Source organism: Mustela erminea, chromosome 8 (assembly GCF_009829155.1).
Source record: "Mustela erminea isolate mMusErm1 chromosome 8, mMusErm1.Pri, whole genome shotgun sequence".
NCBI classification, from domain to species: Eukaryota; Metazoa; Chordata; class Mammalia; order Carnivora; family Mustelidae; genus Mustela; species Mustela erminea.
In genome coordinates this window covers 56,033,862-56,050,583 of record NC_045621.1, presented here as the reverse complement: position 1 = coordinate 56,050,583, position 16,722 = coordinate 56,033,862, and the positions used below count along the sequence as shown (strand labels likewise).

Below are 16,722 nucleotides of genomic sequence, written 5' to 3'. Positions count from 1 at the left end.
ATTATCTTAAAAAATGTTTAGCGCAGACAAAACATGTATATAATGTGTGCTTTTATTGTATGTATATTGTATGTTTGTGTTTTTTTTTTATTTCATTATACAGGTTTTATGTGATGCTTTGAGCTCTTTAAGTAGCAAACATCAAATCAGAAATGCAAACTATTGCATAATACCTGTATATAGTTTTGCTGAATCAGAATAATCTTCCCAAAGCTATTTTGTGTTGTTGATGTTTATGTTTCAAATTGTGTCCCAAATCTGACTCTCTACTTAGATTATAACTTGGTTAATGTCCAGCAACTGTTTTAGCTATTAAAAAGTGAAGAGCCTACCAAAACAAAAACCTAACTTGAACAAATTGTCACTTGCCAATAATAAAATTAGCCATTGTTAATTATTGTAATGTTTGGTTTTGATTTTCTGACATGAAACATTGGAACCCCCAAACCACATACTCACACACACACACACACACACACACACACACACACTACCCCTCACCTTCCACTTTTTCTCATAATTAATTACTGAAAGAGGGCAGCTTAATGATCCTGCTGGTTTCAGATACAGACACAATTATATATCCTATAAAGCCAGGGAACTGTTAGTTACCTTTTCTACATTGACTTCCTTACTTTTTCTTTAGATTTCTACCCCTTCTCATCACTTAATATCGTCTAGATTTTTATCTTCATAAGAATATTTACATTGATGACATTTGTAGAATTGCTTGCGTTAAGCCCGACCCCATTGGAGTAGTGCCCTGGATTATAGCTGAGCATGAAAATCTTAAACTGACCTCAGTCTGTTGTTATTTTCATTCATAGATAGTGTACAGAAATGATATGAATGCTGTTAAGGTATAAAATAGTGTATTTGGGAATTTATGTTCAAAGTGGAGAGAGTTCTAATCAGCTGGATTTGAGGATTGCTCTATATAATGTATTAAAATAATTTAAAAGATACATGTGTCAATTGTATCTGATATGCTCTGACCATTTAGCTAGTCAGTTCAGTGAATGTGCCATTGAAATATGCTATTAGGTTATTGAATTTTAAATTTAAATGGCTACTGAATAGGATCCTTGCTACTATCATATAATCTTTCTGTATTAAGTAGAAGCATATGAAATTGCCACTATGTAAGTAAAAAATTATCAAATATTTGCAATTCCATGTGGTTTGACCTAATGGAAGATTATAGAATCTTAGGAAAGCAGTGTTTAATGCTTGTACTATGTTCTAAATCTTCCCTAAGAATTATATATTAAAAGTTTCATATTTTTAAGGAAAAAGAAATGAGAAGACAACAAGCTGTTCTTCTGAAGCATCAGGTCTGTATACATATAGTTATACAATTGTTGAAATGTATATTTTATAATTTTTCTTAAATCTATTTTGGGGAAAATCTTCAAAATGTTTTCTTAAAAGTTTCCAATGTAATTCCTGCTTAAGTTTTTCCTTCATCTTATGGTTTATTGCCTTGCTTTGGTATTGGTGTCTTTTGGGGGGTTAAAAATTGGTTTCATGACTCTGTGATTTCTGTTTCATAATGTTGTGCCAACTCTTTCTACCAGGAGTTGGAGAGGCATAGACTAGATATGGTATGGGTATGTTTATTTTTGTACATCTAACACCGCATTGTGATTTGGTTGTGATATGGTTGTCATAGCAATGCATAAAGTGTAGCACTGGCTGCTGTCATATTACATACTGCTGCATGGCTTTACAGCACAGTGCATTGCATACATCTGCTTGTCTGTCTATAAAGAAGTATGATACATCTCCAAGATTTCTAATCGAATTGTGCAAGCCTTACATAAGGCTGCCATCTAAAAATTTACATTACTGATGTCACAATGAGAGTTGGATCACTATACAATTAGATACGATAATGACCCATATTCTCCCATCATTCTAGGTGCAAAACTGCCATTGAATACAATGGGAATTTTGAGTTAGGTTGATGAGAGAATATGAAATATATTCTGGTTTTAAAGACAAAATTTGAGAAACAATTTTAGAAATATCCCTTTGGGGGGACCAAATACATTTAAACAAAAAGAATTCATTAGATATAACTGTAATTCTTAAATTTTAAAATAAAATGAAATTATTAAAACTTGTGCTTACCTTATTTTCATACTGTGCCTTTTAGATTCCATTTATTAGCCTCTGGTGCAGCTTTTACAGTCTTAAATAGCGCATCAAGTGGCAGACATCAGTAAATAGGAGTATCCCATTTCATTGGTGTTGGTATGTGAACCACGACTAGTTTGACTAAATTGGTATAAAAACTTAAAAAAAAAATCTAATTTGTTGGTGGCCTATTGAATTTGCAAAATGATAGTGTACTTGAAATAAAAACAACTTAATTCTAAAACCATGAAGTGAAAGTGGTTATAAATCAATTTCTGTCTAAGAAATTAAGATCTAACTAAACCTTAAGATCTAAACTAAACCTTTAGTTTAATTGGCCTATAGTACATATTTGTGGTTTTTCTAATAGCAGATGTAAGGTAACTGACCTGTTCCAGCCAACCATTATGCTTTTTGTTCTGCCAGCTTTTGAAGGAGCATCACAACTGACCATAAGTAAATCTTGTATGCTTCTGTTTACACTGTCTCCATGTTCATTGCTTTACCTTTTTGCTTTTGATTGTTCTTGTATTTGCTTTCTAAACCTGAACTAAAACATGCACAGACTGGCCATTCTTGTCTTATATTTAGTATTTACTGTGACTTGTCTATAAATGCTAAACATGCTATACTGAGTTTTGTTTTGTTTTGTTTTTCCATTTCAAAATCATACTATTAATTACAATTATTTTCCTAATTTTATCTGGCCTAATAGGAACGAGAGAGGAGGAGACAACATATGATGCTTATGAAAGCTATGGAAGCTCGTAAAAAAGCAGAAGTAAGTCCATGTTTCTAAGAAAAGTACTAGTATTTTTTCCTAAAGCATTGGTTTTTCTAAATATAAATTCTTCATAGTGTAGGTTTGTCATGGTTTATTGGCTTTCCAAAGCAAGCCAGATATTAAAGATTAGAACATAAAAGAATATGGGAAGGATTCCAATCTATGTGTTAATTTTCTTGGCTGAGATTTTAATTATCTTTTTTTAATGTAGTGAATGGCATTTGCTTGGATAAAAGTAGTTATTTATTACTGTAACCAGAGTTTCACAAAACTAATATTAGAGCATGCCTAAACAAGTCCTGTGTGTCCTAACTGAAACACCAGTCAATCCATCCATGGACTTTTGCCTTCAGAATTAATTATTCTTTACTGCTCTGTGTAAAATTGCGCTTAAGTACTTTCCTTAGGATAGACTTTAACAGATCATTCAGAATAAGGAAATTATTGAAATAAGTCAAAATGAGCTTATTTGGAATGTAAAAGAAAGCAATTAAAGGTTAAATATATATATTACAAAGCAATGCATTCTGTATTAAAATAGTTGAATAGAGTTATGGCCATGATATCCAGGGTTTCGGAGTGTGAGAGACTAAGAATTCTGTGCTGACTCTTCAGACTCAACTTGCTTTACCTCTTCAGGCCTGACTCACTTTCTTTTCTTCCTTCCTTCCTTCCTTCCTTCCTCTTTCCTTCCTTCCTTCCTTCCCTCTTCTCCTTCTGTTTTTTTGTTTCAAGTTTTTAATTTAAATGCTGGTTAAAGTTTATTTCTTCTTTTAAATTGAGATAATGGTACCTACCTCTTAGGATTATAAGATTATCAACTGAGATAAACATTTAGTAAGAGAATTAAAAATAACAGTTTGGTCTGGAAGTTTGAGAGAGCTGAATTTCAGTATTTTTGCCTCAGCTGTAGCTTAAATCTATCATTATAGATTTCTAATGTAGAGAGACAATAAGTATATTGTTTAGGAACCTGGACATTGTAATTTTTTTACCTGGATTTGAATTCTAGTTTCATTGCTCTTCAGCTATGTGACCTTAGGCAAGTTATTTCACCTGTCTGTGATTCAAATTTTTCATCTATAAAATAGAGATAACAGTTCCTATTTCATTTTGTAGTAATGATTAAATGGGTGTACATCTGTATGAGTGTATGTGTAAAGTTTTTGAAACAAAACGTAGCACACACAGTGCTTAATAGTTCCTTATCACTCTCCATGTGATTGCTGTGTAGAGTGGGCCTACCAAGATGCATAGCCAGGTTGGGAACTACTAACACAGATTACCTCTAATTAGCCTCTTCCAGCAATCACTTCTTGTGACTCTCCTAAATTTCATGGAAGTTTTGCCTTAACATTTTTCTTACTATCTTTTCTTCCAAACCTGTTAATTATCCAGGCCCATTGACAGCTTTTACACCTAATGTAACCTAATGTAATGTGAGTCTATGAATTTATAACTGTAATCTCTGAAAAATGACAAGTAGAGAAAGACAGACAACAAATTCTGAGAATTGGAGTGGCTGCTATCGCTGTTCCTTTCTAAAAGCAGTGTGGCAGTGGAAAGAGTAGGAAAGGGAGTAATTAAAAGCGCAACCTAATTTCCTCCAATCTGGGGGATAGAAACTGAAGAACAACTCAGGAAAAGGACCTAGAAAATTTTGCAAGAGATAAATTCCTCTCTACCAAGTGTACTTCTTTCTAGAGGGCTAAAAAGAACAGGAGCGTGCCATTCCAATTTTTCCTGATGGGAAGAAAAGCTTAAGAAAGGCAGAATAATGACAGTAATGCAGAACATTATCTCCAGATATATTTGAATTTAGTAGAAGAGGAGAACCCAAGAGTAAGAGTAAGATTATCAAAGAGAGTGAATGCCCAGATTAAAAGGTGCCCAAAAGGCCCAAAAGGCATGACCTCTTCCATTGGTTTTTCATATCTCCTGTTGCCTGGGAAGAGAGTGGGAAAAGCTGCTAAAGTGAGGAGAATAAGATCTGGTTTGAGTGAAAGATAGCAGCCACAGGATAAATGAAGGTAATTAAAATTAAACATTCTAAGAATCCATGAAAGACTAAGAGCACCTTCCATGGAAAAAAGATTTACCTTTGACTAGATAAAGCAAATCAGGTACATTGGTTCCAGTAAAACTTGGAAAGGAATATGAGAAACCAAATACAGCTCTCCCTCTCCTATCTCATTCCTCCTCAGAAAAAAGAAACATGAGTAACATACATAGTATTCACACATCTGTCTGAAGTACTTAGAAAAATAATAGTATCTCGGAGGGCACGTATTGCATGGAGCACTGGGTGTGGTGCATAAACAATGAGCTTTGGAACACTGAAAAAAAAGTAAAATTTTAAGAAATTTTTTAAAATAAAAATAAGCATTAGATAAAGTGAAAAAGAACTAAAAATGAAAGCACCTATATTGGGGCAATACACATTCTGGACTGGGCTGCTCACGTCAAGCCTAAGTAATTTGGAAAGGAATGTCAAGGCAACCATGCCAAACTATTAAACAAAAAAAAAAGAAAGAGAGAGAGAGAAATGTGCATATATATATATATATATATATATATATATATAAAGTATATAATTATTATGCTATATATGTATTAATAAAATGAAGCGTAATAATTTAAGGAACCTCCTTCCCTTGTTTGCATTCTTATTTTCCTAAGCACTCCCTATGTGTTCTCCACAGAGCAGCCAGAGTGATTCACTTTTCAGAAAGTGAACCAGGTTACATCTTAACACTAACCAGTAGCTTCTTACTGCAATTGTAGTAAAGTCCAAATGCCTCACCGTCACAAAGCAGTCCCACATGCACTGACCTCTGCCTCTCACTTCAACTTTACCTCATACGATTTGTCTCTTAAGTACTGCATTACAGTCATTTTTGGGTTTTTTTATTATCCTAAACAAAGGGTCTTTTTGCTGCTCTTCCACCAAATATTCAAGTGATTCCTATTTGTTGTTTATTTATAGATCAAATGTTAACTTGTCTAAGAGGCCTTCCAAGAACACCTAATTTTGCCTTTTTTTATACCCCACCTTTGGAACTCCATTCCATCATCTTAATGATTTTACAGTTGTTTATGGTCTGCTTCCTCACAGGATGTAAGATCTTTGAGGACAGGAATCTTGTCTGTCTTGTGTATCACTGTAGAGCCAGGGATACAGTTGGACCTTAGAAAATTGTAGTTGAATGAATAAATAAATAAATGAATGAGTTAAAATGCAATGGCAGTTAAACAAGTTGGTGATAAAAATATCATTAAAGAATGAGTACATTATTATGTTTTCTACCTATATAATTTTCTTTATGTAACAATAGAAACTTTTATTTTACCCTAGATGGTTCTCTTAGAGTTAGACATTCAGGAAACTATTATTTAAAATGAAATATGTCACAAATAATCCTTTATTGGAATGTTTAAGAGAACCCCATAGGTAAAACTGAGCTCTTAAAATATTATCCTCTGATAACTGTAGACTTGTGAACAAGACTAGATAATTTTACCATATTTACATAATTTTACTTCTTAAACTACTATTTTGCGCACAGCATTGGATTAGATACTACAGAAAAAACAAAAATAATGATTTTTTTATTATATCAGAGATAAAATTTACAGTATAAACAGTTAGACAGTAATTAGGCATATGTTTTTACTGGCAACACAAAACTTTAACCAGATCTTTACATCAATGTGCCACCTCTGTGAATATTAACAAAATATTTCTATATGTACTTGTCCATTTCCTTATTATTACTTAACATGCAAAAGATATAACTAGTAATGCCAATAATGGGCATATATTGGCTTCATATTCTATGTCCTATTACCATATATTTTTTTCTGTTATTAACTATTAAAAAAAACAAACTTTATTGTAAAGTTATAGCCATATGATACCTAGGCAGGGCCAACTAAAAATTCTGAACTGGCCAATATATAAAAACCTTGATTCTAGCTTTCAGTACCTTCAACATTTTATGATTAGATTGTGAAGAAAAACAGAGAAGATAAACAAAAATGTTCTGAATAATATTTAAAGAACTAATGAGGTTAAAAAAATAAATTGCTTTCACCTTGTTAATTAAAAATCTCTGATAACATCTGAAATTATTCCAAGAACCTCCCCATAACCATCAAAGTAAGATGGTTACACAAACATCACTTTTATGTTACTCTGTGTACACTACACTGATCTTACTTTTTGATTTAGATTAACTCAATAAATTTTTACTAAAATAATCCCAATTTCTATAGTTTTTCCATTATATAAATTTATAATTAGTGGGGCACCTGGGTTAAGTTGGTTAAGTTGTTTAAGCATCTGTTCGGTTCAGGTCATGATCCCAGGGTCCTGGGATTGGGGGCATGGGGGCGTGCATCAGATTCCCTACTCAGCAGGGAGTCTTCTTCCTCTCCTTCTGCCCTTCCCTCCTTGCTCATGGTGTCTCCCCCACCCCATAAATAAATAAAAACCTTTTTTAAAAACCCTATAATTAGTAAGAATATTCAGACTTACATAAATTACCTTACTTGTTATTACTCTCTTAGTAGTTTTAAAGGATCACTGCTATATCATCATAGTTCATAAATATTTTCATAAGAAAATGTAAGAAAGAATAGTTAATCTCGTGAACAAAAAAGGCTTATTTCCTAGTATAATTCAAGTATAATATGAGACACATCTGCTTTCATTATTACTAAGCACTAGAAACAGGTTGGTTAAAGCAGTGTGAAAAAGTAGCTCAAAATCTCCTCTTTCATTTAGAAGAACTTTAAACCATACCAGTCACAAATTTATAACCACTTTACTCATATTAACTGAATAATCAACCAGAGTGATCGTCAAGAGTCTTTTATATGTCTCCCTCCAAGGATCAATAAACTATAAAAGGTTGTTAAATATGCAGCTATCACAGAAGATTGTGTCAGCACTTTAGGAGACAGAACCATAAAATAGAAGAGAGTAGCTCAGGTTTCAGAAGCCATCTAATAAACAATTTGAAAGCAGAAAAAATATGTAACCCTCCCCATCCATGATTCAAGTCATGAGACTATTTTATAATCCTATATTTATATTAGTTACTAGTTAGTTAAAAATGAAAATAAGTAGAATTGCACACATAGGTGGTTTTGTTTAAACCCATTGTTCAATTGAAGACATGGTAAATATACTTCTCTGGCATGCTTGTATATTGTATTTACGCAAAGTACTTATAATGTACTTTAATTTTAAAGTTAAATAGTCTAAAAACAAATATAAAATGATTTTATATTAGCTATATGATAAGATGTTAAATGTCCTATAAACAAAGTCAATTTTTAAAGGTTTATTATCAATTTAATTTAGGTATATTAAAATCTCTGATTCAATCTGACTCAGGAATTATTAACAATTTTAATCTTAACTTGGAACACATTTATAGGAGCTATTCTACAGAGTATTAGATACATAATCTAAAGTACAGACTTCTGTAATACCTTGGGGGATTTTGAGAAAATATAATAACTGGGAGGTTTTATTCTTTTTAAATATTATACCTATAAAATAAATTTTTATTAAAATATAAAACATAAAGGCCTCTCTTTATCATGTGATTCATAATTTTAAAATTTGTTTAAACTTAATTTTCATATTTTAAATGAAAAAATAGTCCCTTTAGAAAAAATTACCCTGATTGTTCTATTCATATTCAGTGTTACCATAAAACAGTAACTGTTAATCTTTATGTCTGTCTTCTTTAAATGGCTTGTATTATTAATCTTATTTATACTTGCAGTCTTCCTGCACCCTGAGGTAAACCTGTGTCTCTTAAATTATATTTATGTCTTTGAAATTTAAGTACGAGTTGCTGTCAAAAGAAATGTATTCCCCTAATTATTCCCAAAACAAACACCTAAGAGACCTAGTAGAATCATAAAAAGCAAAAAAATAAGGCATCTTTGCAACATTGTCTCTTAAAAAATGTCTTGTTTTGCAGTCTGATAAGTTGTAAAAGTTTACAATAACAGGCCATTCTACCACATTCATTGTTTGGCTTTTAAACTTCTATGGCTCTAAAATAGAGTAAATTTATTTCATACATTTATTATTGTGCTATAGATTTCTGGAAATATGGTCATTTATGCCTTGAGAGTCCCTAAGGTAGTCTTTTTGTGTGAGTAAAAAACTGATTTTGAAATTGTCACCCTATGTATTTTGGGCTGTTTAGGATAATCTAAATTTAATCCATTTGTTATAAAAAGGTGTTTCAACTTTGAAATAAAATGTAAATGATTTCTTAACTAAAATATTAGTAATATTTTGATATGGAAAATTCCATTACTGTAATTAAGATGATTAAAAATATTTTATTATAAATGACATATTCTGAGAATTCATTTACTTCAAGAATTTCTACATCTAGAAAACTGGAAGGTATGAGGGGGATGAAGGCCAAAAAAAATTAAGAGGAGGCATACTAATTGATTGCCATTATTGACAGTCATCTAAAAAATAATCAGGAGCTGTATTTTGTAGTTATTTGTAGGCAATGTAAGTTATTGCCCTGAAATTTAACCATTGTTAGTGTAAAATACGTTTTAACATTTCTTTCATATTATAATAGGTTTCATAAGTCCTCTCTGGTACATCAAAGTTTTATTGTGAGTTGACCTTACAGACCCAGAAAGTTCCATTGTGAAATCCTAGTGTTTGACTTGGCAACAAAACACATTATTATAGGGGTGTCTGAGTGGCTCAGTCAGTTGGGTTTCCACTCTTGGTTTCAGCTTAGGTCATGATCTCGGGGTCATGGAATTGACCCCTGTTTTGGCTCTACACTGATCTCAGAGTCTGCTCTCTTCCTCTCCTTCTGCCCTTCCCCCAGCTCATGCACATGCACACATATACTCTCATTCTAAGTTAATTAAATCTTTAAGAAGCCATAATATTATAGAAATTAAGTGTAGGATGAAGCATAGTAACTTGTCAAGAGAAGGCTTAGGTATGGGGTTCTTGGATGGCTTGGATGGCTTGGATGGCTTGGATGGTTAAGCATCTGCCTTGGGCTCAGATCCTGATTTCCGGTCCTGGAATCGAGTCCCAACTCGGGCTCCCAACGCAGTGCGTAGTCTGCCTCTCCTTCTCCCTTTGCCTCTCCCCATGCTTGTACTCTGTCTCTCTCCCTTTCAAATGATAAAATCTTTTTAAAAAGCGGGGGCGGTGTTGGGGCACCTGGGTGGCTCAGTGGGCTAAAGCCTCTGCCTTCCGCTCAGGTCATGATCCCAGGGTCCTAGGATGGAGCCCCACATTGGCTCTCTACTCAGCGGGGAGCCTGCTTCCCTTCCTCTCTCTCTGCCTGACTCACTGCCTGCTTGTGATCTCTGTCTGTCAAATAAATAAATAAATAAAATCTTTTTAAAAGGGGGGGTGCTTATGTGAAAAGTTGGTAAATATTGCTCTTTCAAACAGTATACCAAGTCTAGAAGAGAGACTACTACACAAGTTTAAACATCTTCAAATTTGGCCTAAAATAGCACTGCCACTTTAAACTTGAATTTCTGGAAAAAATTATCAGATAATAAGTCTATTTAATTTTAGTATGGGGACAGTGTATTTGTAAGCACATCAAATCATAGTGTATGAAATTAAAATGATTAAGAAATTAACAAGGTTGGAGTAGATGTGGGAAATATATTTTAGATATTTTAAAATTCCCAAATATAATTTGAATATTATTAATAAATGTATTAAACTCTGCTTTTGGCTACAAGGTTTGTGTATAATTGAAAATAGAAGACATCAATTATGTCTGTGCACAGAATGAAATATAAAAAGTTGAGAAAAAAATCAGCTATTGAATATGTTTAATGACCGGTACAAACGTTAACCTATCATTATTTATATGGCATTTGTGGAATTAATCATTCAGCAAATGAATACTTAAATAATTTTTATATGCCTAGGCACACCAAATATTTCTGTTAAAGATATATGACAACTATTGTAGTTGGAGATAAGAACAGTATTGAGACCAGTGGGAGAGGAAAGTTTAACTGATATAAGCTTGATAGAGAGAAAAATAAGATCATTAAAAACTTCCTTGAAGTGTCTGGCAAATTGTACTGCTGGGAATTGAACTTGTTCCATAAAGAAAGAGGTGAATACATTTGTTCCTCTGACCTCTAAAAGCTTACAGTAAAGTGGAAGAGATCAACTTTAGACAAATAATTGTCCCACAGTACAATAAATAATATAACAAGTTATATGGAAGCTTAGAAAAAGAGAGAAATATTAAAATGCTTGAAACACTTAGGAGAAGAATAAAAGAAGGCTTTATTTCTGTGTTAAGGAAGAGAGGTTCTGCATTTCAGGCAGAGGAAATGGCATATACAAAGGTACAGTGTTGTAACTCAATATGACCTGTGGGCAGAGAGGAAGAAGGGGCAAAGAGGGGATTAATCAGTTTTTGCCATGTGTATGACCCTGTCTTGGCTTTGTTGCTTTTCTCCGCCACCTCTTTGTTGTCTGTACTCCCCGTCTTCCCGTTTCCCTCCTTGTCCTTTTTCGTCATCTTCATCATCATCTAAGCAATGCCTCAACTGGTTACACTGTCTTCTTAACACAGATGTATCACACAATGTGATGGATCATGGGAAATACCTTGATAATCATGACATATGAGACAAAATCTTGTGTGGGGCTAGATTGTGACTTTCTTTATGTACCATTTTAATATTGGTTGATTGTTGAGGGGACCCAGAAGCTCTCGTTCTTTGAGAGTTAGTTACCTTGTTTTATACAGTTCATTAAATAAATTAGTGAGTAGGGGCGCCTGGGTGGCTCAGTGGGTTAAGCCGCTGCCTTCGGCTCAGGTCCTGATCTCAGGGTCCTGGGATCGAGTCCCGCATCAGGCTCTCTGCTCGGCAGGGAGCCTGCTTCCCCCTCTCTCTCTCTCTGCCTGCCTCTCCATCTACTTGTGATTTCTCTCCGTCAAATAAATAAATAAAATCTTTAAAAAATAAAAAAAAAATAAATTAGTGAGTAAACTCATCAAATTTACTACATTTAGAGACCTCATGTTTCCTTCGAAGTATACCTAATATTTCAAGACAAGAATGGTTGCTTGTCTTTAAGTAATAAAGGTCCTAAAAATTTCTAAGATTTCTTGGAAATCTCCATTTTATCCTAAAAATTGATGTCATTTTACTCTCCATGCCATATTATAACCATGCTTTTAACTGGAAAAAATATTGCCTATCACTAGCTAAAAATGGTATCCAAGAATATAAGCCATATTTACCTCATGACATTAAATGCACTCTAACTCACTGTCTCTATATCAGTGAAGTATTATGTACCCCCAGATTGCCATCAAAGTGAAGTTGGCGCAGTGAAGAGAGCATTAGTGTCACAATATCTTTTCTCTCTTTCTGAAAAGAAATGGCAACCATTTTCAACAGTTTTAGTGAGTAATAGTCTCAATTTTTTTGGTTATTATTATAATGAACATCGTTAAGAATTCCGAGTCAGTCCTATATGGTAGAAAAATTTACACCAGTTACTTCGAAATCTATAAGAGACATTTGTTTTTTCTGTTGGTGATTGTGATTCATTATTCTGGTCAGTGACCAAAATATTTTCTCTTTCTTGGAAAAATTCTTAGAATAACATTCATGTATTTATAAATTAAAAATCCAATTCTGGGGAAAAAATGTTCTACCAATGATAATTTGGTTTGAAAATCTATACTGCATTGTAGGAATGTTGCATGTTAATTGTGTATATTTTATGTCATTAGACCCTCAGAAACTGCTTTTAGTTTATAATCAATAAGATTAATTGTAGCACTTTTTTGATGTCAGTAGTCTCACAATAGAGCTTCTGAATCATTTTCCTCCCTAATGTCTGTATGAATCAGTAACCCAGAAATTTAGAGGTTGTATAAAAATGAGCAGTGATGTGAGCATATCATGTAAAAAGGCTCTCATGACCTGACGTCTGGCTCTGTATCATAATATTCAGCAACTAGTCAACCTGCAACCTCCACTCCACTCTTGACACTAGTAGCAATTTCTTTAATACACTGTGCTTTCTCTACTCTGCCTGGAATATCCACTCCTCTATGTCTCCCCTGTGGCATGCCCTCCCACAGCAGTTAGGATGCTGTCTTAGCCATAGTAATTGAAACAGGGATAGCTAGAATATGGGCAAAAATGCTAGTGTGTGTGTGTGTGTGTGTGTGTGTGTGTGTGTGTGTGTCTGTATAAAACAAAGCAATGAGTGCAATGTTAAAATTATAGGTAGAGAAATTGGTACTAGGGAGGAAGTGGTAGTGTTTAAATAAGATTAAGGTGGAGTACTGACCTTCCTGCTTGGAGTGCACCAATATAAGGAGGTGAGGAAACAAGATGTTCATCAGGAATAGCGAATAGCTTGACTAAATCTACATAGAATACAAAACTGGGAGATAAGATTAAAAAAAAAAAAAAGAGGGAGAGAGTCTTGAATTCGGAAGTAAGGAGTTGGACTTTATTTTGATAAAAATAAAGAAAATTGAAAGATTTTTAGTTAATGAAGAGACATGTCCAGTTTTATAAAAGTAAACCCATCCTTCGGGACGCCTGGGTGGCTGAGTCAGTTAAGCCGCTGCCTTTGGCTCAGGTCATGATCTCAGGTCCTGGGATTGAGTCCCCCATCGGGCTTCTTGCTCGGCAGGAAGCCTGCTTCTCTCTCTGCCTCTGCGTGCCACTCTGCCTGCTTGTGTGCATGCGCTCTCTCTCTCTCTCTCTCTGACAAATAAATAAATAAATAAATAAAATCTTTTTAAAAATTAAAAAAAAAGTAAGCCCATCATGAATGTGTCAAATGTGTGAGGTAATAGGTTAGAGCAGCCGATGATTCCACTGTTATTTCTCATCTGAGTAAGAATTGTATTTGAGGTCTGGCAATAAAGTACTGACACTAATATATCGTAGAAAATTTTGACTTCTTCCAACAGAATGTTGTCCCCTTCAACAGGGAGACAGGACAACTATTTTCATCTTGCTGCCATTACAGAAAATATTTTTTGAATGCTTTTGTAATTGCCTTCAGAATCCATTTTATATATATGTTGTTTATAGTGGTAATAGTTGATTATATAGTTGATATATCAGAATCCTTTTATATATATGTTGTTTATAGTGGTAAATAGTATTTTAGGTTCATCAAAGACTAGTTAATTGTAAGAACTACTTTTGCAAATTCAAGCATGTTGTTTCCACTTCATGCTGTAAATCTTCCCTTGCTTCTTGGATGGAGTTACACAAAAATTTGTGTTAATACTAAGCTAACTGTATTTTATAAATATTTAATTACCCATGTGCATTTTATATATCTGCTTTTGTTAATAAGTATTTTATTCTCATCTTGTAACCTAGGGAAGGATTGAATAAATCTTGAACAATGGAATAATCTGAGTTAAATCTAATATTGATAATACAAACACACACACACAGTCATAAGGTTATTTTAAAATTCAAAGGGTGAAAATAAGTAATTGTTTCTATGTATGTTTCTATGTTTCTAAGTCTATTCCTAAATCTCTTAAGAGAATTCTGTTCATGGAAATAATAACCTTTTGATAACTTTTTAAAATTTTAACTGGAGGTTTTTCAAACACATACAATGATTAAAGAGACTTTTGGACTTGATTTTCTTTTTAAGGAAAAAGAACGGTTGAAACAAGAAAAACGTGATGAGAAAAGATTAAATAAAGAACGTAAACTAGAGCAAAGAAGATTAGAATTAGAAATGGCAAAGGAACTAAAGAAGCCTAATGAAGATATGTGCTTAGCAGACCAAAAGGTAATTTATCATGTGAAACATTTCATTAATAACTTTAATTTTTCCTGTGTCTCACCTGATTCCTTTGCCGGAGTTGCCATTACAAAAGCCTTTCATTTTTAACCAGAGCAGTGGGTTTCCAAGTCAAGGTCTGTCTGCCTTTCCTGGACAGCCACCAATAAACCTCTTTAGAGCTCCTATGCCAATAATGGCACTATTTAATACATAAGTGGAGCACTGTAAACCTTTTTAAATTGAAGTAGAAATACTGAGGAAATCTGCAAAGATGAATTAGAGAAGTGGATAGAATTTCTATATGTCATTTGGTTCCTCCCAGGCATTTAGGTACAGAAAACTCTAATTCCATACCACATACCTGTAGGTATTTAAAGAAGTGAAGATTTATAATCTACAACTTCCTTCAGTGCTTTAGTGATCGTAACTAACTTTTCTTGAGTGTGTTTATTACATGCCGGGCACTATGCTAAGTGCTTTCAGTGAATTCTCTCATTTAATCCTCACCATAGTCCTGGGGAACTGATATTTATGCCCATTTACAGATGGGAAAACTGAGACACAAAGAGATTGAGGAACTTGCCCAGTATTACACTGCTAATAAGTGGCAACGTGGATTAAGTCTCCGGTTTGTTAAATTCCAGAGTCCATACTGTTTATCATCTTGAAAGCCAAGAAGTATATCCAACCACTGTACTTCATATGTGTTTTCCCTTCCGTCGTGCTTCACAGATATGTAATGTGGCTAAAATATATAAAAGTAGAAATTTGGAAAGAGCCAAATAATATTGGTATCTGGCATGATTTCATATACTTACAAGTAGAAATATTTTATGTTTGACTCTAAGAAAATGGTATTTCTAGAAAATTATATTGATGCTTCATATTATCTCTATGATACTATCTCAACAATATATTATTATACTTGATAAATAGCATCTATATTTACTTATAAATCATATTCATCTGTAATACAAATAATGAGTGTCTCTTAATCTGTGTAAGCTCTTTTCTAAAGTACTTAAGGCAAACTTTTAGTACTCCAGTGAGGATTTAATTATATTAATATTCTATTTAGTTACTTAGCATAAATGCTTTTAAATGCAAATGAAAGCATAATGCCAGTTTTAGTCAATTGGATGTTTAAAATGAGCCTAGAAAGGGCATATATGTAAGTTAACACACTTATTAAAGCCTTATAGTGAGTAAATACTTTTTAATTCTAACTGAGCTTTATTTCCTTGCATCTTTTATTTTTATTTAAATCCATATGCACTGTATCAATATATGTTCATTTTAAGCCTTATTTTTATTAGCTTTGTTGTATACATTTTTAGAGTCATGGAAATGTCTGCGTATGATAGCGTTCAGGAAAAGTCTCTGAATTAAATGGTTTTCAAATGGAACATAAAAGATTTGTATGGTATCAGCTATTATCCATAGTTCTGTGTTTCCATATAATATTGTAGGAAAAGTATTTGGTTAGTTATTTCAGTAAGTGAAGGGTAGGAGAACATTTTTGAACAAGACAATTCAGAGAAATAGAAGTATTTACAAGTCACATTTCTTTCCATAAAGTTTAAGATACAATTATTAGGGCGCCTGGGTGGCTCAGAGGGTTAGGCCTCTGCCTTCGGCTCAGGACATGATCTCAGGGTCCTGGGATCGAGTCCCACATCGGGCTCTCTGCTCGGCAGGGAGCCTGCTTCCTCCTCTCTCTCTCTCTGCCTGCCTCTCTACCTGCTTGTGATCTCTGTCTGTCAAATAAATAAATAAAATCTTAAAAAAAAAAAGAATTATTAAATCCCATTCGTGTAGAAAAAATATTTTTAATTTAGATTACCTATTTACTTAATTTTTTAAATGTTTATGACAACTAGTACTATAGTTCAGCCATTGAAATGTTAATATGTAAACATATTTGAGAAGGAGCAAAAGAGCAAAAGACAGCTTTCTA

The 16,722-nt window shown here is 33.4% G+C and overlaps 1 protein-coding gene across 20 annotated transcripts in view; it reads left to right on the top strand.

Moving 5' to 3' along the window:
• The window catches only part of BAZ2B (bromodomain adjacent to zinc finger domain 2B), a 314,188-nt gene that overhangs the window by 243,971 nt on the left and 53,495 nt on the right, over positions 1-16,722 (top strand). For 12 of the 20 annotated variants that reach the window (XM_032355671.1, XM_032355672.1, XM_032355673.1 and 9 more), the window contains 4 exons: positions 1,290-1,334; positions 1,578-1,610; positions 2,855-2,920; positions 14,631-14,771. In XM_032355671.1, coding sequence (XP_032211562.1) covers positions 1,290-1,334; positions 1,578-1,610; positions 2,855-2,920; positions 14,631-14,771 — 285 coding nt within the window. The remainder of the gene's footprint in view (positions 1-1,289; positions 1,335-1,577; positions 1,611-2,854; positions 2,921-14,630; positions 14,772-16,722) is intronic. The other 8 variants (XM_032355683.1, XM_032355685.1, XM_032355679.1 and 5 more) reach the window with 2 other exon arrangements.